General features: G+C 41.0%; 1 protein-coding gene and 1 long non-coding RNA gene across 5 annotated transcripts in view; one reads left to right on the top strand and one right to left on the bottom strand.

Annotated features, from left to right (window-relative positions):
• LOC125280996 (uncharacterized) overlaps positions 1 to 17,269 on the bottom strand; it is a 111,850-nt gene extending 94,581 nt beyond the window's left edge. Inside the window, exon 1 of one of the 2 annotated variants that reach the window (XR_007187941.2) lies at positions 17,009 to 17,269. This is a non-coding gene — a long non-coding RNA (uncharacterized LOC125280996). The remainder of the gene's footprint in view (positions 1 to 17,008) is intronic. The other variant, XR_008958620.1, reaches the window with a different exon arrangement.
• TRPC3 (transient receptor potential cation channel subfamily C member 3) overlaps positions 16,049 to 26,719 on the top strand; it is a 71,186-nt gene continuing 60,515 nt past the window's right edge. For all 3 annotated transcript variants that reach the window (XM_026499270.4, XM_057310046.1, XM_048212125.2), the window contains exon 1: positions 16,049 to 16,628. In XM_026499270.4, coding sequence (XP_026355055.2) covers positions 16,414 to 16,628 — 215 coding nt within the window. In that variant the 5' untranslated portion in view covers positions 16,049 to 16,413. The remainder of the gene's footprint in view (positions 16,629 to 26,719) is intronic.

Genomic DNA, 26,719 nt, shown 5'->3' with positions numbered 1-26,719 from the left:
CAGGGAAATATTAAACTATCATTTCCATTATTAGACTAAGAATATTAATTTTTTTTGGTGCTAAGTAATGTATTTCTTTACAGAGGAATTAGCTTCTCTGAATGACAATAATTCACTCCTAGTTTTTCCCATGGGAAGAATTAACAAAAATGGAGAAACACAGAAAGACAACCAAGGTTATGGTCCTTACCTGAAATACATTTAGGTACCTCAGTTCACCCCTCTATTTTGCCACTTCACTGACGGGCATGCAGCACTGTGCTTTGCTACTTGTACACTTCTAAATACCTCTCAAAAAAGAACCATTGACTATATGACTGGTTCATCAGTGGTGTTCTCCCTTCTGTAGCAGAGAAAATACGTCAAGAGCTCCAAGAGTAAAAATATATGACTTCTTTTCCCCCATTTAATCCACTTCAAAAAATAGGAAAGAAAGAAAATATACATGCTTCATCTAAATTGAAATCTCAGACAAAGGATGGGGAGTGTACTGTTGTACTGTGAAGTTCTTACATGTTACTAAATGGCTTGTAATCAAGGAACTAGGAGGTTCCACAACAGCGTTCTGCAGCTGAACGCCACTAGAATTGGACTCAGTAATAGGATTACACGAACGACGCAGTCCTCACTGAAACACAACTAGCTTTGTGTACAAGTAGGAAAGAAACACAACTAGCTTTGTGTACAAGTAGGAAAGAAAAACATGTATGTTGGTTGGATTCAGCATGTATCAGATTAAACAGGGGAAGTGATTCTCCCCGTTGTAAAGACTGTTAATAATTAATTACATGTGCTTATCACCTTTTTATTTCTGGCCTGACTTGTTATTTAAACCCAATCGATTTTTAAAACATTTTATATTTTTACATCCAGTTCTTCTAAAACATTTCTGGAAGGTCCTTGGATACAGAAAAAATTGTCTTTTTAAATTATCTTCCTGCAGTGTTTTATATGAGGTTGGTATTCAATAAATATTGGTTGATTTGGGTAATGAAATTAAGCAAAGACCAAATTTAATTTAAGCAATTTGGTTTTAAACTTTTTTTCTACTTACAAAGGTAACACATGGTTCGTACTGAAAATGTGACAAACACAGAAAAGCTGAAGGAAAATTCAAAAGTCATCGCAAGTCCTAAACACCTTTCTCCATTTGCCTTTAGCCCCCAGAAAGAGGTAAAAGTTCTTATGGTTTTTTTAACTGTGTTAGTTTGTAGGAAAAAAAATGGTATAAAGCCGTATGAAGAGTTCAGTTTTTACTCAAATACATCATGAAATTCTCCCCATGTCACTAAATATTTTTCCACAACATGACTTTTGTGCTAGTATAGTATTCTATTGCATGGGAGCACCATAATTACTTCTTCAAATTCCTGTTGTTTCTATTTTTTCCACTACAAATTGTGGAATACTGTGAATATTCATGTTAATATTATATCAAATACACATAGCAATTAATAATTAATCAAATAATTGAGCTCTGATAAGGGAGGATGCTTAATTAAAAAGAGACAAAGAATGGATTTAAATGGGTTTATGCAATCATGTATTGCATATTTTACATTTTCACATAGGAAAATTACTAATCTTGGGGCACCTGGGTGGCTCAGTTGGTTAAGCATCTGACTCTTGGTTTTGGCTCAGGTCATGATCTCAGGGTCATGAGACTGAGCCCTGAGCTGATGGGGAGTCTGCTTGAGATTCTCTCCCTTTCCCTCTGCCCCTCCCCCCTACTTTCTCTCTCTCTAAAATAAACGAATAAATCTTAAAAAAGAAAAATTACCAATCTCTTGAGTTCTGAAATGTGATTAAGAAATAAGATACTAAGATTTTACAGGTAAAAAATATGCCTTTATAAAATGACTAATTTCTTTTTTTAGAGTATAAAATGATTCTAGATAACTAAAGCCTTAAATCACTTAAAATGGAGCAAACAAAAGGTTTAGTGTTTATTTTCTACATCATTTGCCTTATCTCGGTAAGTTACTAAAAAAAAATATATGGGGAAGAATTCTTGCTAATTCAGGAAAGTCTGAAGACAAGTACATTCCAGATAAATTATATAAATGCTCATGATACATGAGCACTGATCAATTCAATCTTGACTTGTGTCACATGCAAAAACCTACTATATGACTTCTACAAAACTCTAAAACTCTAGATTATGATTACATACTTATTTAATTATAAAGTATGAGAATGAGATTATCTGTCACAGGCCAACATCATTTTTTTTCATAATTCCATCACCAATACAGATGATGAAAAAAACTCAAAAAATATCTCGGAATGTCATTTAAAGCAATCAGCTCATGGACTATTTGTTTCTTCTCTTTTCTAGCAATCCTCATAGCTGGTGACCTTTTCCCCCCTAATCTAAAAACTTTTATAGTAGGTAAAACATCAGACTGTTAATAAAGAAAGGCTTTGGGGGAAAAGATTATTCCTAAGGTTAGCAGTCTCTTATTCCATGTGATTCCTTGACACCCAAAGTAGCTTTATACCTTAATTATGGGCCAACAAATAAAAGAGTAATAAAAGAAGGTTTTCAGAGAAAAAGAAACAAAATGGATCTAAGACATGGGACAGAGAGATTCACACAGAATCTAGAACTTCTGCTCTAAAGAATTCAGAATATTCTTGGAATTTAAATTTTTAATCTAGCCCTATAAATGTAAGCAGTTATTGCCCAATAAGAACATAAAGATGATCACAGTTTAGAGAGGATAATGTTTAGATAAAATACACTTAAGAAGTTCCCGTCATCACCATCACCCCTTCCCTGACCGCCATATTTATTGGTTTACATCATTACCTGTAACAAAAGAACGTTCTGGTCAAAATCAAATTCCCAAGGCATTTATTAAGCACTAGGTTGCCAGAACTCAAGAATGAATAAACATAGTCCTCATCCTCTAGAGTAACATCCTGAAGGGAAAACAATTTGTAAAAATAGTGGTTGTTCATAAATAACAGATTCTGAAATGTATATTTTTGTCGCTTCATAGAGTTAATCTATATTGTTATCCTTTCTCCAAACAAGCCATGACTCTTCACATGTTTCTACTTGCCTCCATTTCCCACCTCTTTCCGTGTTGTGAGGGTCAGACAGTAGTAACAGCTCTCTTGATAGTCTTAGTCTTGCTCTCATGTGAGGTCACGCCTGAGGACTGCATGTTTTCCTCCAGGCACATTCAGCTGTACCAGCGGAGGCATGGCACAACAGAATTAGTTCTGCCAAGTGAATATGGGGAAAGGAGAGGAGGTGAGGGAGTTGGGGGCATTACACAGGGAATGGAAATAATCATGATCCTAACATCTAAGTTGGGTAAAGGGGCATGTGGAATAGGGAAAGGGGCAGGATTGATGGATTGGAGATCTGGAAAGATTGGAGTATTGCTGGAGTTGTGCTACTAGAGGAAGTCAACTGCCTCTATAGGGGGTGGGAAGGTCAGAGTGAGGGGGATGAAACGGAGATCCCAGAGGACTGGTTATCACAAATTCTAGGATATGATCATGGATTTAACAACTGAAGTAGAATGCAGGACAAGATAGAGGAAAGGAGTTCAAGAAGCTGAGAGGCCAGGGTGTTGGAAATACTATCTACATATATATTGAATCTTCAAAAATTAATAAAGGAAATGTGCTGGATAGAGTGACAGCGAGTCAGCAGCTAAAATCATAGAGAAATTTAGGAGTGACACAGGCATAAGTACGTGAGCGCAACAATGAGACTTAGTTGGTAATATCATTTGATGACATTAGATTCAAGCTAGGGGCGGAGGGAGGAAGAATGGTCTCAAGCAGGAGAAAAAAAAAAAAAAAGAGCAAAGACAGCTACCCTGATTACATCGACCCTGATTCAAGGTCTAAAAATACATAGGGTGTGGTAGAAGAAAGAGCCCCAACTTGAGAAGACTGCAGGGCAAGAAGCATCCTCAGAAGACAGCCAAGTTCTCTGCAGAGCAAGAAGGTGAAGGAAACTCTCAGGAAAGAGGCAGAAGATGTGGCAGATTTTGCTGAGGATGGATCGTGAGTTCCAGAAGGCACAATGGAAGAAATTCAGGAGTTTGGTGAGCGATGTGTGGGAGATGGGGTCAGAAGTAGAAATGCACAGAGTTGATGGGAGAAGAGGGTGCCCTGGAGTCTAGAGTTTCTTATGGTGAGTGACATAAACGTGTAGATAAAGGCATAATGAAGACAGTCCCGGTAGACTCCAGGCAGACAGTGTAGTCCTGGGAAGGCTGTAACTGCTATGGGGCAGGGAAAGAAGTTACCCAGGATATTCAGGGCTCCTTCAGGTCCTCAGCAGTTACAGATAAGGAGGCAGAGAAGTGCTCTTGCGGAGGCTTCTTGACACCTGTTGATGAGGGCGTCTGACCAGGGAGATATATCTTATTCAATGTGTACTAGATTCGCTCTTGACCCCTGCTGCTCAGGACTGCTGATGGGAGTGTAAACAACTACATTCTCCTTATAGGGCAATTTCTTAGTACCTAAATAAACAGAAAGTGTATATATATTTTGACTCAAAAATTTTAGGAATTTTCTTCAAAATACTCTCCTGTGGTGATCAATTTAGAAACAAGTTAAATGATGAATGGTTAAATATAGTATATCCATATCATAAAATAGGGTAGATTGTTAAGCAAAAATTAAAAATTGCAAAATAGAAACTACACTACAGTTCCATTTATATCATTTAGAAAGCAACATAGAAACCTATACTTGGATCGCATATGTAGCAACTACTTCAAAAGAATCTACTATGTGCAGGGAACTGTTCTAGGTGCTTTATGTATTAACTTCCTTAATCAGTTACGTACTATTACGATTATTGCTATTTTATGGATAAGGAAACCGAGACCCACAAAGATAAGGAATTTGCCCCCAACCCCCAAAATATTAAGGGGTAGAGCTTGAATTTTGTCCCAAACACCCTGACTCCAGGGTCTGTGCTTTTAAATACATTAAACTGCCTATCAGGTATATAAGTATAAAGAAAAAAATCCTGAAACAATATGCCCCAAATTCTTAAATGCAGTTACTTTTTTTTTTCAAGATTTTGTTTATTGGTCAGAGAGAGAGAGTACAAGCAGGGGGAGCAACAGGCAGAGGGAGACGCAGGCTCCCCGCTGAGCAAGGAGCCTGATGCAGGACTGGATCCGAGGACCCCAGGATCATGACCTGAGTTGAAGGCAGATGCTTAACCCACCGAGCCACCCAGGTGTCCCAACTGCAGTTACTTTTGAGGAGAGTGGGATTGATGGAGGTTGAAAGTGAAAATAATTGTTAGTTGTTACTTTGACGACATCAAGTTTTTTTAAACTTTTAACAATTGGAATATGTTCACTTGTACAGTTTGTTGGGTTTTTTTTTCTTTTCCTCACTTGCTTAAAAAAATTTGCTGTACTGTTCCAGTCTGCACCAGGGTTGTACACAGTACTGTGGTGGCATTACTTAAAAGGGTAAAAGGATACTGATTAACTTGCCTCAAGGAAGGACACTTCAAGGAGGAGATTTTTGACTCTTAAAGGATGAAGAGTTTGCCAGGAAGATGTTTCGGAAAGGGCCTATAGTTGGTGCTCAATAACTTTTTGAATGAATGTATGCTATCTAGATAGAGGGGATACATATACAAAGCTTCAAAGGAAAGGTAGCTAGAGATAAGGTTGGAAGGGTAGGCAAGGGCCACATCACACATGTGAAGTAAAGGACATTATCTGGCAGCAATGAGAAGACTTGGAAGGGTTTTAAGTGGTGAACTTCTCACTGTTCTATGAGTATGGGTTTAACAGGTTTCCAGCACATCATCCTACAGAGTCTCATTTCGCACTAAACAGAAAGAAATAATAGCAAAGAATGGCTGCTGGTGGTGGTGATTTGAGCTCCTGGGACTCTGATCATGACTGTCTCATATGGTCCACCAGTCTTGTATTTTCTGCATTTAAGATCATTTCATTCATGGCCACATTAATATAATGGGAGTTTTAACTTCCTTAGGCACTGGTGATTTTTGTCCTGCTTTGTACTCAATTTTGTATTTTGTGTTTATATAAAAGCAGCTCTGAAACAGATCTCAACACATGAATAAGATCTTTTTATATATTCTCACAAAAAGTCATTCTAATTAAACTATCCAGTTTTTTTTCCCCTGAACAGTTCTAATAGATATAAATCCTTAATGCCCTCTCGTGCTCATTATGTGCTTTTATTATTCCTCCAGAAATCAGTTCATTTGTGGATATTGGGCTTTTGCCAAATTATCTACAAAGGTGTCTTTGTTGATGTTTTAATGTATTTGGCTACAGTACACATAATATTTCTAGGCATGGATAAGCCGAATATTTCTAAATAACTATTATTGGTGGCATAGGCCCTTCAATGCATTTTTGGTAAAAATCCACCTGTGATTTGCTAAGCTGATTTTACATGAAAATTGAAGCCATTTATGGTTTGGGAGACTGCCATGCCTTTCTGATGTGTGAGAAGCCTCTTTCTCTCTTTGGGATTTCAGCATTTTAAGCTGCAAGCTAAACAGTTGAGTAGGGGAAAAAATTCTCATAAAACAAATAAAACATTCTAAATAAACGATTCCTTTTGGTTGTTCAGTAGCCAAGACTAATGTAAAACTTTTATGAGAAATACTTTTATGTGCAGGAATTGTTTGCTTGATACAGATACCAGCTCTTTTATTACTGTGCCTGGGTTCTGCAGCAAAGTCCCTTGGTCAAAGCTCCCTTTCCAGGATAAAACACATTTAAGCCAAGATTTAAAGCTTCCACTTTCAAATTACATTTTAGACAATTCTGTTTTGTAGTGAAGCCTAAATCTATTGTATGCAAAAGTCTATAACTTGTTTTGTTTTGGGTTTACAAGAATGCAGATCCTTATTAATTGCTCTCCATTCCCAGTTCCAACTCGTAATGATAACAGAAGTTCTGACTGGGTTATATCCAAGGCTTGAATTTAAAAAGCACAAACTTTCAACGAAGACTCAATTGTTTACTGAATTTGATTTGTATATATCTAGTTGGACTTCCCCAGTCCTTGTAAATATAAGTGGCATTGGACATCAATGCTTCCCAGGAACCCTCAGAGATATCACTTAATGTCCCCCTTTGAAAACTTGTCGCTAAGAGATATAGCAATCTTCATAACGAGGGCAGTTACTCACAGACTTAAGTAACTTACTCATTGAGTAAGATGTAAGCCACATCAGGGGTCAGTTAGGCATCTGACTCTTGATCTCAACTCAGGTCTTGGTCTCAGAGTTGTGAGTTTGAGCTCCACATTGGGCTCCATGCTGGGCCTGGAGCCTACTCACAAAAAAAAGATTCAAGTCACATCCCTGCTTTTCCCCTCCTGCATCTACAACGTTTTCCAAGAAAGGTTTTATTGCATTACAAAACAATTTATAGAGGTAAGAGAATCACATTTTTAAAAACTATTTACCTGATAAAGATATCAATGTATACATATGAACATTTAGCCAGAACAGAACTGAGGGATTAAAGCATTCTAAGGTGACTATACCAAATGTCCTTTAAGATATGTTTCAAATCCACATAGTTCATGATTTTCTAGACAATGTAATTTCCTCCCTTTCCTTTATCCCTAAAATCCTTAAAGACATTATGATGATTATAATGTCATATCAAAAGTATTAATAATTGAGTTACATGTTTTTTGTTGTGTGAATATCCTGCAATTTTAATTTTTAATCAAAATTCATATTAAAATGAGACCATTGAGCATCTGTATATGTGGGAATTTCATTTTCAAGATAATTTATTCCAGATGAATATATGGAGAAACAGAAAACTTTGCCTTCTCTCCTATTTCTCTTTCCTTTTACTTTCTCTTAACACTTTTGCCTAAAGTTAAGAGTTACAGGATAGAGGAATTACATTTGAAGATCGAGGGTAGGAAGTTGGGGGCTGGGAAGGGGGAAACATTGTTAAAGCAATGGGGAAACGTTGTTCTTTATATATTCAGAGTGTCTAAGCGGGGCCCACTTTCCCCTCTCTAAATCCATATCTGCTCAGACTTGGGGTGTAAGTCAGGTCTCATTTCATCTATTGGTGGTGAGTAGATCCTTGTGCTTTTAAATACAACAAAGGACAGCGAACTGGTAATGTGGATACCAGCAGCTTTACCCTAAGTCTATTACTGAACAACATAGACCTTAAAATGGGATTGCATTTGCAACCTCTTAAGAGACAGGTGTAGCACAGAATTAATTTGACATAGAACGGCTATGTGAACAGGAAAAGGAAAGAGAATTACACTTTAGTTTTCATGACCATTATTAATTTGTCCTAAGAATTCACCCTGTGTAGGAATAATATAAATAAGAAATGAATTAGCTCGTTTCACTAAAGGTGAAAATACTATGACTGGAAAGATTGAACTTCTCCATTTTTCCAAATTCCCTTTCTGACAGGTGACTTACAGGACATGTTTCTGCCAGTTTCCCATTTGTATGTAATCAGCATTTCTTTCCTCCCTCAAGGAAGGACAAATATAACTTTGAGGAACATGTCTTTAAAGAGGTTTTGGAAAGAGGTGGGCCAGGATCATAGGGATTAGGATGCAGCAGAGTTGTTCTTATCTTTGCCAAAAAACAGAGGCTACACAGATTTGATTTCTGTATGTACACACAGACAGAGGTCGAGGAAATGAAAGCTGAACATGCACCCTAACTTTCCCCCCAGCCTCTAGACACAACAGCACTCAGAGCCCCAAGGGGCGGTGCCAGCATCAACTCACTCCTCAGATTGTCGATACAAAACTGTGAGCATGTATGAAGTCTGTATCTTATTAGCAGAGAACATTGATTTCCTCTGGCACTTGTTTCACATAAAAAGTCATATTAGCAAATATGTAAAATAATTGGCATAGAAAAATTAATCGATAACGCATTTAGTCCCACGGCAGAGTTATCACAATCCCTTTAAGAACCTAATTTACTCTTGGATTGTGGTGAGCATAGCATAACATATAGACTTGTTGAATCACTATGTTGTACACCTGAAACTAATGTAACATTTTGTGTCAACTATATTTCAATTGAAAAGAAAAAAAATGAACCTAATTTACTCTTGAGATTTCTTCTCGGCAGGGAAGGGGGGAACAGTTGTGAGTTTTTTCATCTGTAGATGTAACAGTTGTCAAGAATTATGAAACATCTGAAATTGTACACTATTTGCAAGCTCACAAGTTGACATAGTTTCATGGATGCTAGCAGAAGGCACAAAACTCCCGGACCAGAGACAAAGGACGGTTTATTACTCACAGCAATAACAGGAGCCTGGGTGTCAGCATTTGTGCCAGTTCCCTGAGTCCCAGTTCCCACAGAGTGACATGAAGAGTGTTAGATGATCCCTGCACAGGCAGTGGGTGTATTACAAGAGAGGAACCCTGAGCTTGGGTAACTGAATCTTTTGTAATGATCAGTAAGCCCATGTGAACTTTGCCCCAGAAGGAGCATTCTCTTTGTTATACTAGACAGTAAACAAACTTCTTTTTGCTTCACAGAGGGACTCTATCACTGTCTTTCAAGGCTAAGGCTATTTTCTTTTCTTTTTTTTTTTTTTTAAGATTTTATTTATTTTATTTGAGAGAGAGAGAGACAGCCAGCGAGAGAGGGAACACAAGCAGGGGGAGTGGGAGAGGAAGAAGCAGGCTCCTAGCAGAAGAGCCTGACATGGGGCTCGACCCCAGAACTCCGGGATCACTCCCTGAGCTGAAGGCAGAAGCTTAATGACTGAGCCACCCAGGCGCCCCAAGGCTGTTTTCTATACAAACACCCTTGAAAAGATATTCCAGAACAAAAGCAGCCATTGCCTCTGCTTCCAAGATGTATAGAAATGTGAGGCACTCGTGGAGAATTGATTAATAAATTTCTGTCCATTATTTTCTCATGCCTGAGACTATACATTAAGTCCCTAGCTCTGTCCCTTAGTTCATTTTCTATTCTCCCCCCCCCCAAAATGGGAGTCTTTCTTGACAATACTATGGGCAGATGCTAATGGGGAGAGGGATGAGGGCAATTTTAAATCAGTTGGCTATTATAACTTTAGTAGTGGGAAGATGAAAGATGAAAGTCAAAAACTCTGTAGGAAAGTTACCTCAGAGCAGGCTTGCTATTTGGCAGCTCTCAACAGCCCCCGCCATCCTCCCCAAAAGCATCTTCCTTTCATTTCACTTCAACACACAACTAATGGATAATCACTACAGTTTTGAAAAATGTAAATCTCTTGGAGCATTAAGGACTCTTGGGTTTTCACACACATGACTGCGAATTTGTGTAAGACACTTGTCCTTTAAAAGCTAGCTGAGATTGGCTGCTCTGAGGGAAGAGCAATTTTGACCGGTAGGGAATAAGAAAGGTAATTGTGAAGTTTGGAGCAGTTTTGGGGTATAGCAGGCCAGAGAGATAACACTGTGGGAGAATTAAAACAATAAGAAGTCACAGAGTCCATAGAGCAGGGCAGCTTGGCACTATAAGGTGGGAAAAGCTGTGAGACAAAGAGTAGAGAGAGAAAGACTAGGGAGATACCAAAGAGAAATTGCATCCATTCTGATTTTCTTGAAGTTGGCACTGTGCCCAAAGCAGAGGAAGAACATCCTCTTCCTCCTTCTCCCCACTCCTGGATCTTCTTTCCATAAATATTTACTGAGTATCTCTTGTTACAACTGCCACTGCTACTATTACTAGTTACCATTTATTGAACACTTGCTATGCTTCTAGTTTTATGCTTACATGGGTGTGACAAGGTCAGATAAGACATTACAGTCCCACGTGAGAGACAGACATGGAAGTCAACAGTTATACAATTTAGTAAATGCATCTAAATCAGACAAGTTAGGTCCTTGCTTTAGGACCCAGACTTCACATTTCCATCAGTAGTTCTATAATCCACAATAGTGAACTAATAGTAGCTAATTCTTACACAGTACCTATCATGGCCCAGGCAAAGTTTTAAGTGCAATTAACAATGAGCATCTTTATGACAGCCCTATGAAATAGGCACTATGGTTATATCTTATAGAGTGTATATCTATATACTCCAATGTCACAGAACCAGTAAGCAGCTGAGGGGGGATTTGATTCCAGGCCTCTGGCCCAGTATAGGGGGGTAAACTGACACTGAATCAAGTGTAAGCTAACTAGGCATTTGTGAGCTGCCCAGGAAATACAGCCATTACTTAACACTTCTTTCTGTGATAAAGTATATTTTGACTTCCAAACTTGTGACTCATAAAGAAATTTTCAAATGAGTGTTTTAAGGTAGGAAAGTAACTGAAACCTCCTGGGAATAGAAGAGACCTGTGAGCATTAGTGACCTATAGTTAATAAGACATTGTAAATTCGATGCAAAAGGCAACAGAGTATTAACTGCCAAACTGTAAGTTCAGGGACCCTCCTTTTTTAGGTTCAATTGTTCTTATAGGCAGCAGTTCCCACCTTACCAGTTTATGCTGCTAAGAAAATTAATGACTTAAGTTTACTTTAAAAAGCAAAGAATCAAAAGAATGAGAAGACAAGCCACAGACTGGGAGAAAATATTTACAAAAGATACATCTGATTAAGGAGTGTTATTCAAAACACACAAAGTCTTAAAACTCAACATTAAGAAAACAAACAACCAGATTAAAAATGGGCCAAAGATTTAAACAGACACCTCACCGAAGAAGATACACAGATGGCAAATAAGCATATGAAAAGTGCTCAACACCATATGTCATTAGGGAAACACAGACTGAAACAATGAGATACCACTACATGTCTTTTGGAACGACCAAAATCCAGCACACTGACAACACTAAATGCTGGCGAGGATGTGGAGCAATAGGAATTCTCATTCATGCAGGTGGGAATGCAAAATAATACAGCCATTTTGGAAGATAGTTTGGACGTTTCTTATAAAAGTAAACATACTTTTACCATATGATCCAGCAAGCATGTTCCTTGGTATCTGCCAAAGGAGTTGAAAATGTACGCCCACACAAAAACCTGCATATGGATGTTTATAACAGCTTTATTTATAATCGCCCAAACTTGGAAACAACCAAGAGCCCCCTCTTTAGGTGAGTAGATAAAGAAACTGTGGTACATCAGACACTGGAATATTATTCAGTGCTTAAAAGAAATGAGCTCTCAAGCTATTAAAGGACATGAAGGAAACCGAAATGCATCTTACTAAATGAAAGAAGGCAATCTGCAAAGGCTACACACTGTATGATTCCGACTCTGGAATTTCCAATTCTGGAAAAGGCAAAACTATAAAGACAATAAAAAAGACAATAAAAAGATCAGTGGTTGCCAGGGGTTAGGAGGGAGGAGAGATGAACAGGCAGAGCAGAGAAGATATTTAGGGCAGTGAAACTACTCCGTAAGGCAGATACATGTCATTTTAAATTTGTCCAACCCACAGAATGTACAACTCCAAAAGTGAATTCTAATGAATTCTAATGAAAACTATAGACTCTGGTTGATAGTGATGTGTCAATGTAGCTTCATCAATGTTAACAAATGTGCCACTTTGGTTGGGGATATCGGTAATGGGGGAGGCTATGCATATATGCATAGGGTATATGGGAAATCTCTGTACTTTCTAATCAGTTGTTCTGCCAACCTAAAACTGCTCCAAAAAATAAAATCTATTTTTTAAAAAAGCAAAACAAAATTCATTTATAAGAGAACTTCTATTCTTAAGGAGGAAAAGAAAATGTGCACTATTTGGAACATTATACCTGTTCCCATGCTCTTGCTCCCTTGAGAAAATTGCTAACCTTCATCCTGGAGTGCAAGAATTACTGCTCAATAGTGTCTTCTTATTAAGTGTGTTACAGACAGCCCTGGAGAAAGGGAGAGAGAGGGCGAGGGAGAGAAAGAGGCAGAGAAAGAGAACAGGGGCTATCCACAGTATGTGAAATAGATTTTAAAGAAGACACAGCATTTTCTTAGACATTTAGGAGGAAATTTGGAGACCATCTTTTGCTCTCAGGTTAAAAAATCACTTTTATTTTATTTGGGCTTATCATAAAAGTTATGCTTTACTTATGCCTCAGTGGCCACCTCCTTCTGAAAATAATCTTCCTCAACAGTTGGATTTTCTGAATATTGAATAACGATTTTTCCCCCAAAGGAGTAATGGGTTTTCAATGTATGCTAGGCGAACCCTCATTTCATGAATACACAGACAGCTAACAGCATACATGCAGTGATAGATCCTCTTTTACAAAAGAAGGAAAGAAGATAAAGCTGGCTTATGTCAGGGAAATCCATATTTCCTCTCTCTTCAAGAACCTACTTTCTTTCAGATTTCCTCTCCTCTGGGTTTTCATCAATCTCAGGGGCATACTTCATAAGAATAAAAATGTTAGCAGACTCTGGGAAGAGCGTTCCCTCAGACCAGAAGAGTTTATGTTATGAGCTGAACTGCGCCACCCCCCCCCGCCCTCTGTCCCCCGCAAATTTATATGTTGAAGTCACACTCCCCAATACCTCAGGATGTCTATTAGAAGATAGAATCTTTAAAGAGGTAATTAAGTTAAAAATGAGGTTATAAGCCCTAACCCAAATGACTGATATACTTATAAGAGATTAGGACACAGACACAGAAGGAAGACCACACGAAGACAGAGGAGAAGACGACCATCTACAATCTGTCAGAGGAAAATAACCCTGCCAACATCTTCATCTCAGACTTCTAGCCCCCAGAATTGTCAGAAAATAAATTTCTGTTTTTCATCCAGTCTGTAATACTTTGTTATGGCAGCCCTAGCAAAACTAATATAGTGTGTAAAAGTAAACCCTGGTGACTCCAGCTTTCCCAAAGTGCTTCTATTCAGAGCCTAATAAGAGCAGATCAAGAGGCACCTGGGTGGCTCATTCGGTTAGGAGTCTGCCGTTGGCTCAGGCCATGGTCCCAGGGTCCTGGGATCCAGCCCCTAGTCCTCCACAGGCAGGGTCCCTGCTCCACAGGGAGTCTGCTTCTCCCTCTCCCTCTGTCCCCTCCCCCACTCATGCTCTCTTTCCCACTCTCTCTCTCTCAATAAATAGAATCTTTTTTTTAAAAAAAAGAGCAGTCCATGAACTTGTTAACATAATTATAAAGAAGCTGTAGACTTCATAAATTAATTCAGCAAATATTTGTTGAGCTTCTCCAGCACATCATGTACTGAGCTAAGTGGCAAAGACAAAAAGATAAGCCCCCAAGTGGCTCAAAGTAAATAAGACCCTAGACCATCCTCAATGAATTCAGTCTAAAGAGGAGACAGGCACAGAAAGAGTTAATTTCAATATGACCAGTGGTAAGATTTTGGTATGCACAGAGTGCCATGGGTAAGGACCAAGGGCTATGAGAACTTCACTGAGATATAGAAAGGGATCAGATTGGAAGCCACATCTAACCTAAGTCTTTAGGAAAAAGTAGAAGTGTGCCAGGTGGACAGGGGAAGAGAGACATTTTGGTGATAGGAGTACCGGATACAAAGACAGGGAAATGAATAAGTGTCTAGAATGTCAGGTGATGAGTGAGAAGTTCAGGGTAACTGGAGTTAGGATGTGTATGAGGGAGGGTGGGAGGAGAGAGTGAAGAAACAGGGTCAGACCACTAAGGGCTGGGCATGCCAAATTTGGATCTTAACCTGAAAGCAGTGGAAAGCCACCAGAGATTTTTATAGAGAAAAGTCACGATCAGACTTGCTCTGAGCATAGTCTGTCTAATAGCGTAGAAAATGAAATGGTATGGGGAGAGGTAGGTTGCATAAAGACAAAGAATAGGGAGGTTGATGGGAGCCTGAACTGAAGCAGGGGTATTGGGGTGCAGAGTGCAGTCTTGCTTTAGGGATATTTCAGAGGTGGAATTGAAGGGGTCTAGAAACATATGGTGTGAAGGTTTTAACACTTCTATTTCTGCATGTGCTAATACGGAAAAGGTGCTTCCAAGTGTAAAGCACTAGACAATATTTATTGTATTTTCGGTGTTAGATGTACAAATAAATATCATTGTTTCCTTAAACATGGAGATTTGTTATCAACTTAATAAAACACACAATATTTTATTTACTTGTTAAGACTTGAATTCAAAAAGCTACTACATTTCCTTGTGTTTTATTTAATTTCAGGATGAACTACTCCTTGAAAAAAGACAGCATAATTGAATACAGTTAAAACATGAGTATCTTATTTTATCTCATCATAGCATGTCTGGTATTTCTGTGGTTCTTCCAAGTTGGACTCGACTGAAAAATGCATATTTGAGGCAATAGAAAGCCTTGGGAAATACACTCACCTCAGTCTAATCTGACTTTTTCTCGCTAGCAGCCTTTTGTAACTAGTTTACTTCATCTTTCTAGGCCTCAGTTTTGTTATTTCTAAAACAAGGGATAAATTCTCTGACCCTTAAGAGTCTTTTTGACTAAAATTCCATGAGTCTTTTCTTCCAGAAGAACTAATGCTTTTGACTTTTAAAATGAAAAAAAAAAAAAAAAGTCTTATTTATTATTGTTGTTGTTGTTGAAGTTTTAAAAAGGAGACTAAATTTTTCTGGAAAATATTTCTTGGCATGTATGTAAATCTTGTTAGATGGTTTTGAGATTTATTAAAAAAAAAACAAAAACAAAACCTGAATCACCAAGCACGTTCAAACATTACCGTTCTTGGGGTACAAAGGCACTCAAGGAAATGTACTTAAACCTCTGTAGTTTCAACTAAGAGTAACACAAACGAACAAGTGATGCTTGTTGAAACAAATCTGGAGTCGAAGTGGGTAAACAGAGCTGCAGAAAAATTAGCAAGCCAGACGATTTCCTTTTCCCTTCCTCAGGAAACTTGTATCTGTAAATGGGAAGGGGCTCTAGATCCTCCGGCAGAGAAACAGGAGAATACGGAGGGAAGTTTCTCTATTTCCTCACTCCCTACCTGCTAGTCTGATCGCCTCTCCTGCGCGCTCTGATAAGGAATTGATTCTCCCCCCTTCTCTCCCTCCCTCCCCCCGCTCCCTCCCTCTCTGTCCTTCACCCTGAGTAACGGTAGTGTCCTAGCAAGTGATGCTGTCGGAGACAGGAGCCGGGCACGGAGGAGGCTTCGGCGCCGCCGCCGCCGCCGCCGGGCGGGAGAGCCTTTCCCAGCACCAGCGCCCCACTCCGCCCCGGGCTTCCCCCTCACAGCCACAGCCGCCGCGGCTGCTCCCACGGTTTCATGGTGGGCGGCGGCGGCCACTCGGCTTTCGTTCCCGCCTCTAACTGCTCCGCGTCGGGCCGCGCCGTTCTTTCCTCCTGCCTTCCCGCCCGGGGCTGCCCGGGGCTGCCGGAGCGGCTGGCGGTGGGGAAGGGGCGACGCGAACAGACCCGGCGGCTGCGGCCGGCGGGCATCCCCACGCTCCGACCGCGGCGGGCGCGATGTCCACCAAGGTCAGGAAGTGCAAGGAGCAAGCGAGGGTGACCTTCCCCGCGCCGGAGGAGGAGGAGGAGGAGGGCGAGGACGAGGGCTCGGAGCCGCAGCGCCGCCGGCGGGGTTGGAGGGGCGTCAACGGGGGGCTCGAGCCGCGCTCGGCGCCCTCACAGCGGGAACCGCACGGCTACTGCCCGCCGCCCTTCTCCCCGGGGCTGGACATGTGAGTACCCGGCCGGCCCGCGGCCCGCGCTTCGGGAGGGCAGTGCCGGGCGGGGGGCAGAATGGCGGGCTCCCGGCCGCCCCGCGACGTGTCGGGGACCCCCAAACGCCGCCCGGCACGGCATGGCAGTTCTATGAGGGGCGACTTGGGGATGAAGACCTCGGTCGGGAGCTCGTCCCCTTGGTTCTGCTTTGTGGAGGGACTTGGGGACCCCTGAAGGCGTGGCTGGGGCTCTGTCCCGGTTCAAGCGCACCGAAGGGCCCCGCGGACCGACACAACGGACGCCAGACTCGCTTTGCAGCAAGCAGACACGTCCTCTCCTACACGCACACTACTGCCGCATGGGCTGGGACCCCTCAGCGAATGAACCCCGCGCTTACCCGAGGAAGTCAAAAGAATGGGCAGGTGTGCGTAGACTCAGGCGCGCGCTCGAACTTCGACCTCCTCTCCAGCTTCCCAGCGCGGAACTACCCTGGGAACGTGCGTCTCCCCCGCGACGCTCCCGGCGGTGCCAAGCCGCGGCAGGGGAGTGGGGAGAAGGGAAGGGAAGGTGCGCCATATGGAGTGTGGTGTAAGTTTGCCCAGTCGCCTTGTTTCTCGACGGTCCATTCACAGTTAGGGGCAAACTGAAGCCAAATCCTCAGGGGAGAGTGGGCGCGGGGCAGCCGCGGGAACTGTTTAATGCTAACTTTGGCTGTAGTTCCCAGGCGACTCAGGGTCAGTAGCTGTTTTCTTTTTAAAGGAAGGTAGAGGTCGGCACTGTAGTGTGTGAGAAAGAGCAACTTTTCTCAATTTCCAGATCTTGGAGCCAGCCTTAGCAGCTATGAGACATAGGATTAAAACAGAGCACTTAGTTTTATAGGGTGCATGCTACTTGTCTTGTCACATACCCTGGCCGTACCAAGGGGTTTAACTGTCTTTTTTAGGAAAAACGCACAGACCTAGGTAGAGAACTTGGGGTCAGACGTGGCGGGAGGCACTAACCGTCTGGGTGGGGTAGTGGTGCTTGGTGAAGGGACCGAGGTTATGCAGCGCCCCCTGCTGTCCTAGAGCTGCCACATAGGGCGACCTCTAGACCGACCTAACCTCGCATTGTTCTGCCGGCGCAGAGCCCGCGCCTGGCCCTTCCGGATTTGCTTATTAAAAAAAAAAAAAAAACAGAAATCGGCGGCTAGAAGTAGATCGCCTAGGGAAGCGTTCTGATTTAAAATGAGCGACGCATCCCGATGCGGTTCAGTTATTGCCGGAAGATTAGCCTGGAGTGGAAATGGCCCAGGAAATGGAAGGAAGGTATATCCTTAGGGATTAAAGCACTGCCAGCTCGCTTCCAGGCCTCCCTAAGATTTGAAGACATTGTCTGTTTTTCCTTTTGCCAATTTGGTTTTTATAACCCAGTTCAATTTCTTGATTACTTAATTTTTTTTTTCTGTTACCCTGAATCCACCCTAAAAGGGACACCACAGCCCTCTATCTAAGAAAGTAGGGTGGAGCAGAGACTACTCACTTTGCCTTTTGGAGTTTGAGGTCAACTGAACAAAATACTGAGGCAAATTCTCTCATAGACTTGTCTATTTGCTAATAGAACATTTTCTTTCTATTTTCTGACTTTACATAATTCAACAAGTAAACGTCCTAGTGTATTTACTTGGTAAAACGGTTGAGAAGACCCAGTCATTTTAAGGAGACAAACATTAATAAATGTTTCTTCGGGAGGTAGGGCAGCAAACTCTTCATGTTTGAGTCCTGTCATTTCTTAATGTCGGATACCTGTTTGATATCTGTAGCAAAATCCAGCTCTTTATTTCACCTTCAAGTAGAATATGGCCACAGTTTAACAACTCAGAAAGTGAGCACAGCAAGCCTGGGATGGAATTGGAGCAGGATAACCAGTCTCTCAAAGCCCCAGGGCCATTTTCAGTAGTCAGAATAGAATAGTTGGATTTAACAGTCAGCCAGGATGCTGACAATAGAATCCCACTTTTACCAAAAAGATTCCTCAGGGTAATCTTGTTGCTCTTTTCACTGCTCCGTGCTCCAGTATTCCATTTAGGAATTTTAAACAGACTGACTTAGGACAAAGAATGTCATCTGATATATCACTAATAAGACTTTTTGAAAATATCCTTTGATAGAACTCTTGATTCAACCATTGATTCAAACCAAGACTTTCTTTTTCCCAATTGTTTGCAAACCTAGGACCAAGTAGTTTGTCATTGGCAAGATTACCTCATTCTCGAAGTTTTTAGTTATTAAATATATCTGATGAAACTCCAAGAAGGCATCTGAAGGCAGTTCTCATGATTTTCGACTCAAAGACATTTCTTAATCACCTGCATGTGCCAAGTGCAAGTTAGGTACAGCAAGCCCCGAAGATGAATATGACAACTTTTCTGCACTCAAGGAGTTTAAAATCTCATGGGAAAGAGGTGGAAATGAAATTGGGCATAAGCTATTATACTATAGATTAGAGTAAAATAAGTATGATAAAAACATACACACAGGGTGGAGCTATGAAGGGTCAAGTATGAAGGAGCGATGGACTATGTAAGGTCATGGAGAAATCAAGGAAACCTTTATGGGCTCTAAAAGATTGGTAGGAGACAGAGACAGAGTGGGAAATTAATTGAAGCCCTTCCCCCAAAATGCTAGGCATGTCTGGGGAACATTAATTGAGTTTGGTTGGAACATAGAGTATGTGTAGGAGAGCAGTGAGATTTAGCTGGATGTATTGGTTTGGGACATTAATATGGAGGATCTTGCCAGGAGGAGACAATAGGGAGCCATGGATGGTTACAGAGCAGCAGCAATTTGATCAGAGCCAGTCTGAGAGCAGGATGGATTGAAGTGGCAATTGAGAGAATGTCAATAAATAAATTAGGAGGCTACTATAGCTGTTCAGGCTAAGATTAAGATCTGTAATAGTGTAGTACTGGTGGGATAGAAAAGGGAGAGTTGGAAGACAGAATACACAGATAGGGTCTATGGGAATATGCAACTAACTGCCCATGAGGGATTTGAAGAGAAAGCAGGGGGGTGCCTGTGTGGCTCAGTCGATTAAGTGCGTGCCTTCTGCTCAGGTCACAGATCCCAAGGTCCTGGGATCAAGCCCCAGGGCAAGCTCCTTGCTCAGGGGGGAGCTTGCTTCTCCAGCTCCCTCTGCCCCCTTCCCCATTCATGCTCTCTCTCTCACTTTCTATCTCAAGTAAATAAATAAAACCTTAGGGAAAAAAAAAAAAGAAAGAAAAAGCAGGGTCAGAGATGACTTGGTGATTTTGACCTAGATAACTAAGATCATTGATTTCATTGTTGAGAAGGAAAGGACAAAGAATGGGATCTGATTTTTCAGGTAATTCTGATTAGAGGTGTCAAGCAGGAAGATGGAATACAAGTTTAAAACTTGGGAGGATTTGAGAATCTACTGTCTCATGAGGCTAGGTGCTAAGTCATGTGAACATATGATATAACCCAAAGAAAGAGTGTAAAGAGAGAAACAAAGAGAGCTCTAGACTCTCTTTTCTGAAGGATTTTTGTTGTTGTTGTTTAGAGAGTAGAGGGAAAGTGTAGCAAGCAAAGGACACAGAAAAAGATGAAGGAGCAGGTGGGTACTAAGGCAAAGGCGGCTAGAAAGAACAGTTTCAAGAAAAGAGAAGAATTGACCCATAGTTGGCAAATACTTGATAAATCAAGAGAGAAACTTACGAGTCTACTCTTAGGAAGAAGAATCAATCCTTATATGTATTAACATACATGCACATAATCATTAGATTTCTCAGCGGTGTTATCTTTAAAAGAGAAAGACTTCTATAAAGGAAGATTCTGTTTAGATTTTCTTCAGAGGAAGTACTGCCAAAAATGTGTCATGACAAAAGCAGTAATTTGTGTTTATATAATATTTCATGCTGGAACTGGGAAGGGATCCCCTGTTCTTAGTGCCTGCCCTCTCTTGGGTCTGGTATACCCATAACCAGAGCATCTCTGTTTCTATTTCTCTGGAGATTTCATATCCTATCTCGCTTATAGGGGTGAGGGTATCAGTCAGTGGGGTAGAGATCTGGGGAAAGAGTTCTACATACTCTTCATATGGACTTTCACCCAATTCCCTTATTTTGGGCTCTTGCCTCATCTCTTCTTTCTGGGATTTCTTTTGCCTTCAATTTCTGGGTCTTTTCTGACAGTGAGCAGGGTGGATCAACTTGCTTCTTGTTATAGGCACTCTGGCACTCTGGTTGGACCTTCCTTATCTCCACTAAATCATTTACTTTTCTTCCAACTCGTCTTCTTTCCAACTTCATATATTGTGTAGTTGCAGATATTACAAATGTCTTCTGATTTCATGGAAGATGAAATCTGTGTTACTTTCCTCTGTTTTCCTTGCTGTTTAGGGGGATAACTTTGGAGAGGAGAAAGGGTAAAAGAGGCCTTTATTCTATCGGCTTGAAACCAAATAGCCCTACAATTATGTTTCAGGTGTTCATTTAAGCCCCAGTGAAGACTATACTATTAACAGGCCAAGATTGCAGAAGGAAAAATATTCTTAATCGTGACTAATCTTATTGGACAAATTGAATAGATAGTAAGCTATAAAGTGTGATATGAGGGTCATTTGAACTCCCCCACCTGAAGTCATCTTAGTACCACGCTTCCTAAATCTAACTAGTATAGAATATTTTGGGGGAAAAAATAGAATGTTTGAGTTGCAAAGGATTTCTTCTAGTCCAGTCTCTTCTTTTACAAACTGATTAAGTGAAGCTGAAGTTTGACCTCTAATTCACAGCAGCCCCAGGTCATCTGAAATCTCTAGGCTTTTAGGGCTGAGCTATTCACACCATGGCCTCCTTTGGGTTCAGCTTTTCTCTCTTCCTCAAAGAAATTTAAAAAAGCATTTACTCCTGGGAGTTATAACACAGGATACTACTAATTAGTATTAATTCATTTATGAGATCCAATTAATTCATCATTTCAATTTGACTGTTGATGGCCCATCAACTTGAGAAAGTTTTAAGCTAAGTGGAAGGACTAAGAATGGAAACAAAAGGAGAAAAGAATATCTCAAAATATAATTGACCCCCTGTCAAATGTCATTTATGGTTTTCTCTTTTCTTAATATCATCAAAGTGGTGAGAGGATCATGGAGCAAGACTGGGGGATCATCTGATGATGGGGTTAGAATTTTAGGGATTTTTCCTTACTGGCCTGGGATAGCAAATGTCTGTTCTCTCCCTCTCTCTCTCTCTCTCTCTCTCTCTCTCTTTCTCCCACCCTTCTTCCCTTTCCCTCTGCACCCCTCTTCTCAATATTCTTAACCATTGAGCTTTGCCTTTGCCTACAATATCCCATAAACCCCCTTACCCTAGTTGACAGTAAGCAATAAAACACCATGGGAAATGTAACAGGATGAAGAAACCTGTTTTTACTGGGCTCCTAGGCTCTTGGTAGGAAGGAGTACTTTTAACTTCCTGGCTCGGGATTGAGGTTGTCTCCTCAGGGAACATGCTTAAGTAACAGTGAATGGAAGATGAGCATTCTTCTGAGGAGAGAGGCTCTTACTTGACCAGCAGTCTTCCTTCTCAAGCCTGCCCTCAACACCACACAGTATAAGTCTGGCAGGGAACCTGGATTAGTGGCCTGTGCGGGGTGAGCATGTAGGAATCTGGCCCCAGATAGAAGATCTGGAGTTGTAGGGGCGCCTGGGTGACGCAGTCCTTAAGCGTCTGCCTTTGGCTCAGGGCGTGATCCCAGCGTTCTGGGATCGAGCCCCACATCAGGCTCCTGTGCTAGGAGCCTGCTTCTTCCTCTCCCACTCCCCCTGCTTGTGTTCCCTCTCTTGCTGGCTGTCTCTCTCTGTCAAATAAATAAAACAAAATCTTTAAAAAAAGAAGAAGAAGAAGAAGAAGATCTGGAGTTGTGAACTATAGGGTGACCAACTTCAGACTTGGGCATAAGGGGCTCAGCAGTGACTTTATCAGAATAATTAGGATTGTTACAGTGTTTTGTCTTTAATTTAACATCGAGGTCAGGGACGTTTGTCTATAGTTACCTAGTCAAAAGAAATCCCCTGTTAAAAAGTAAACTTTCCCTTTTTTGTACTATTCAAATAATAGGTGACAGTACAGATTTGGTCTTGGCCTTTTAAAAAATGAGATTTAAATGTCCACAAGTATATGACCTGTTAAGGAAAGGACATGACGATGCTAATATTCTACACCAGTTTTGCATTTCTAAATATATTTTGTCAAGTTGTACTGATGCATATGGATTCTGTTGAAAAGTAGGTTGCAGGGTGATGAGACAGGAGCAAGCATCTAAAAACGTCAAACTTTTGACTTAGGATACGGATGATAGTGATAGAAAACCAGATCCCTTTGCTTCTAATAATAATAAAAGTATATACATATAAAATAAGTTTATATATATTACATAAAATATTAATATACATGTAATAGGATCTAATATATTTAAGTAGCCAAATATGAACTTCTCTCAGGTCAGTAGAAGTTTTCGATTTTATTATTGAGTTTATTTCATCTCAATTCTTGTTCAGTTACAGACTGAATTCATATTTGACTGCTAATTTCATTGTTACTTAATATTCCTGAAATAATAAACACTAGTTTTAGAAAGTATTGTGAAATAGTTTATTTTTGAAGATAAGCTTTATTATTAGAGCTTATTAATTCTAAGATTGATCCCCATATTATCCTGACAAACGTCACTTTAATATCAAAATCAAGACATGTAGAATTCATCAGACACTTTTTGTGGTGTAACTAAGATTAAATGTGATTAAGCAGAAATCTGCTTGGAAAGAAGAATAATATTTACATTACTTTAGTTTCTGATTAGTAATTTATATTATTCATGACTTCTATAGAAGAATTATTCTGATTCCCCTCCACCACTACTTCCACACATTATCATATGTGAACAAAAGTTTTCTTTAATCTGGAGGGGAAAATTGTCTGTTCCCTGGGTCTTCAGTGTTGCGGTTTAAGCACTCATGCATCTGTGCATCCATGGCTCCAACAGATAGATATTCATCAGCCATGTACTAAAACCAGGTATATAGAGACTAAGGGAGGCGGTCTCTGCCATTAAGGATGTTACAGTATCGTTGAAGAGCCAGGCAGGAAAACAGACAATTAAAGAGCAATGCCTGAGATGCCTGAGTGGCTCAGGTGGTTAAGTGTCTGCCTTTGGCTCGGGCCATGATCTCAGGGTCCTGGGATCCAGCCCTGCATCTGGCTCCCTGCTCAGTGGGGAGCCTGCTTCTCCCTCTCCTACTCCCCCTGCTTGTGCTCTCTCTTTCCCTCTCTGTCTCTCTGTTAAATAAATAAAATCTTTAAAAGAAAAAAAAAAACAATGCAACTGTCAGTTTAACAGAGTTGTACACAAAATACAGTTCCTGGAAGCAGAAACATCTAAGTTCTAAAAGGTACATGCGTTTAAGAAGTATTATCATGCCATGCAGGCAATGATTAGGGGTCTTCACCTCTGCTCCCAGTGGAGGAAGGAACACATTGTTAAGTGGCCTTTTGCTTTTCTGGTTTTGGCTGCTAAGGGGTCTGGCAAAGAGCTTTCATGAGAGAGATGACAAGGAAAGTGATTAAGAGGCAAGACCGGAGCTTTCCTTCTTAAATATACAACAGCCTCTTTTCTCTGACTTGGCGATTAGGGTATATACCCAAATTAGCATTGTCTAATAGATTTATTAAACTCATACCTAGAGGATTCTGAATATAGCACAGGCCAACAGAAACCGTCAGGAAATTAATTACTGTGGGGACCCAGATATCTCTCCAGACTTGTAAGTGCTGGAAGCTCTACCTATTAATTTTTTTTTTTTTTTTTGGTGGTATGAGAATCTTTAGAAATGAAAGCTGTGATTTCCTGTTTCTTAAATGGAGCTCCTTATCTTGTTGGTTTGGTTGCTATTGAGACAATGTGTTATTGAGCTGTTTGTGGTGTCAGTAGATGTGAGCTCAGCAGCAGGCGGTGTGGGACGTGGGACTCCCCATAGCCCTGTACCCTATACACCAAACAGTTGAACAGATTGGGCTGCCTTCCTCTAGCCTTGCATACTTGGGGCCCTTAGGGGATATCCTGGAGTTCAGAGTGTCTCCCACTCCACTTCTTCCCCTCTCCAAATAACATATATTAAGAGATTTTCAAAACATGTGTTTTTGAGGACACCATTGAGGCTGTTTGTGAGACGCCCTCCCTCCCTGTGAGGACACTCACACAAAAGCCGTAAGGGGTAGACGGGTAGACGTTGGGTGTCTCCAGAGGCAGCCACGTTGACTGACAGCTGCCTGCTTGCCAGGGGGACTATGAGGTTTGTCTATTTTTTGACTTTTCATCTCTGACTTTCTTGTCCTTTGTCAGCGCCTGCTGCTTCCCACCCTTATCATCGCTTCCAATTATCACCCCCCTCGACGCTGTAACATGGCCATTGCTCGCTAATGCTTTTCCCCCTCCTCTGTGCTTTTCGCACTACTTATCTTCTGTGGCTCCTTCTGCTCTTCTTGCCCTTCACAGAATGACAGACTGGATCCTGGCCGGTTGGCACATTCACTTCCTTCAGTGGAGTGAACAGCTTCTTCAGAACAACTTGGGTGTTATTCGCATTGCTTGGTTCACATTGATGGTGTTATTACTCTGTTTGCCAGCCTGCTAGATGAATCAAGCAGTTGGCTAATTCTTCATTTCAATAAAGGATTTGACTTCTTTAATAATGTTCATTTGTTGCTGAGTGCTAAAGAGATTGGGATTCAATCCAAAGAGCAGTTTTTGAAGCTGTTCTTTGTAGAACCCAAATGTTCCAAAACACAAGCTAAGCATACATTTTAATAATGTTATTTTGATTTGCAACCTTTATTCATTTTTTTCTTATTCCCCGGAGACAGCATGGTAGAGTACAGAGAGCCTTGGGAGAGGACCTCTGAGCTCTCTTCTTCTAATTCTTTATCTTTTAATGACCGTAAGGAAGTGACTTACCATTCTGACTGAATCTCTTTTTCTATAGACTTAGTATCAATTGGACAGAAATAAGAGTAGGCGCAGGGATGGAAACAAAACATCCAGACGCAGGTGTTGCAGGGTTAAGAAACTGGAACAACTTAGATGAGCACAACGTGTTGCTCCTGTAATCTACCTATAATAGGTCTTTCGCTTGAGCTTCCCACCTGCTGACCAGGAGAGGAAAAAAATGAATCAAATCTCCATTCTGTGGTTTAAATTCATTTTTTAAATTTTGGGGTTTTTTTTGTTTGTTTGTTTGCTAAACAGACATTCTTATCCAACAAGTGAGTTAAACAATCAATAAATTAAGCAATTAAGTTAATTAAGCGATTAAGCAGTTACGTGAGTTAATAGGAGGAAAGACTTGCCCTACATTATCACAGGGTTTAGGTCAACTAGGACAGTGTCTCCTTGTGCCTTGAGCTCATATCTAAGGGATTTTTGCTTGCTGATTCTCCCCCCCAATCTCTACAAGGGGTCGTAGTCTCATGGTTCATGTATACACCCTTAGTTCAGGGAACTCTGGGGAGATGCTGTGAAGCCAATTTCATTGATCCTTGATGTTATAAAGTAAATTTTCCTTTTAACAAATAGCGTCTCACTTGGATAAAATAGCTCAGGCTCTCAGAAAGTGCCCTCCCCCCCCCCCCCAACTGTCTTCTGTAGCATCTGGGCACTGGAGGAAGGGAGCTTATGTGTCCCCTGGAGGAAAGAAAGAGTTGTTGTCCTCATTCTTCTGGTCTCTGGGCGATGTTCATTGTCTACTTGGGTGCTGCTTGTCAGTGAAAATAACTCGATCTTGGCTGACTTGCCTTTGTTATAACCCAGATATGCTCCTTGGCATATACGGTTTGAGCCTGGCTCCCAGGAGCTAGAGAGCTCTAATACAGCTTACAGCACCAGCGGTGTCCCTAGTCAGGGTGCCGCCTCTCTGGCTCTCAGCACAGGGTCCACACCACATGGGAATGTAGGGTGGCTTGAGAAAACCCACACCATTCTCAACTTAACCGGGCTGGGCTCTCCTAGATCTCTTGCCCTCAGTGGTTCCTTAATTTCTTGGATCCACATCTTAA

The sequence above is a fragment of the Ursus arctos genome, unplaced genomic scaffold (genome assembly GCF_023065955.2).
Source record: "Ursus arctos isolate Adak ecotype North America unplaced genomic scaffold, UrsArc2.0 scaffold_11, whole genome shotgun sequence".
In the NCBI taxonomy this organism is placed as follows: Eukaryota; Metazoa; Chordata; class Mammalia; order Carnivora; family Ursidae; genus Ursus; species Ursus arctos.
This window is presented reverse-complemented; position numbering and strand designations above follow the sequence as displayed.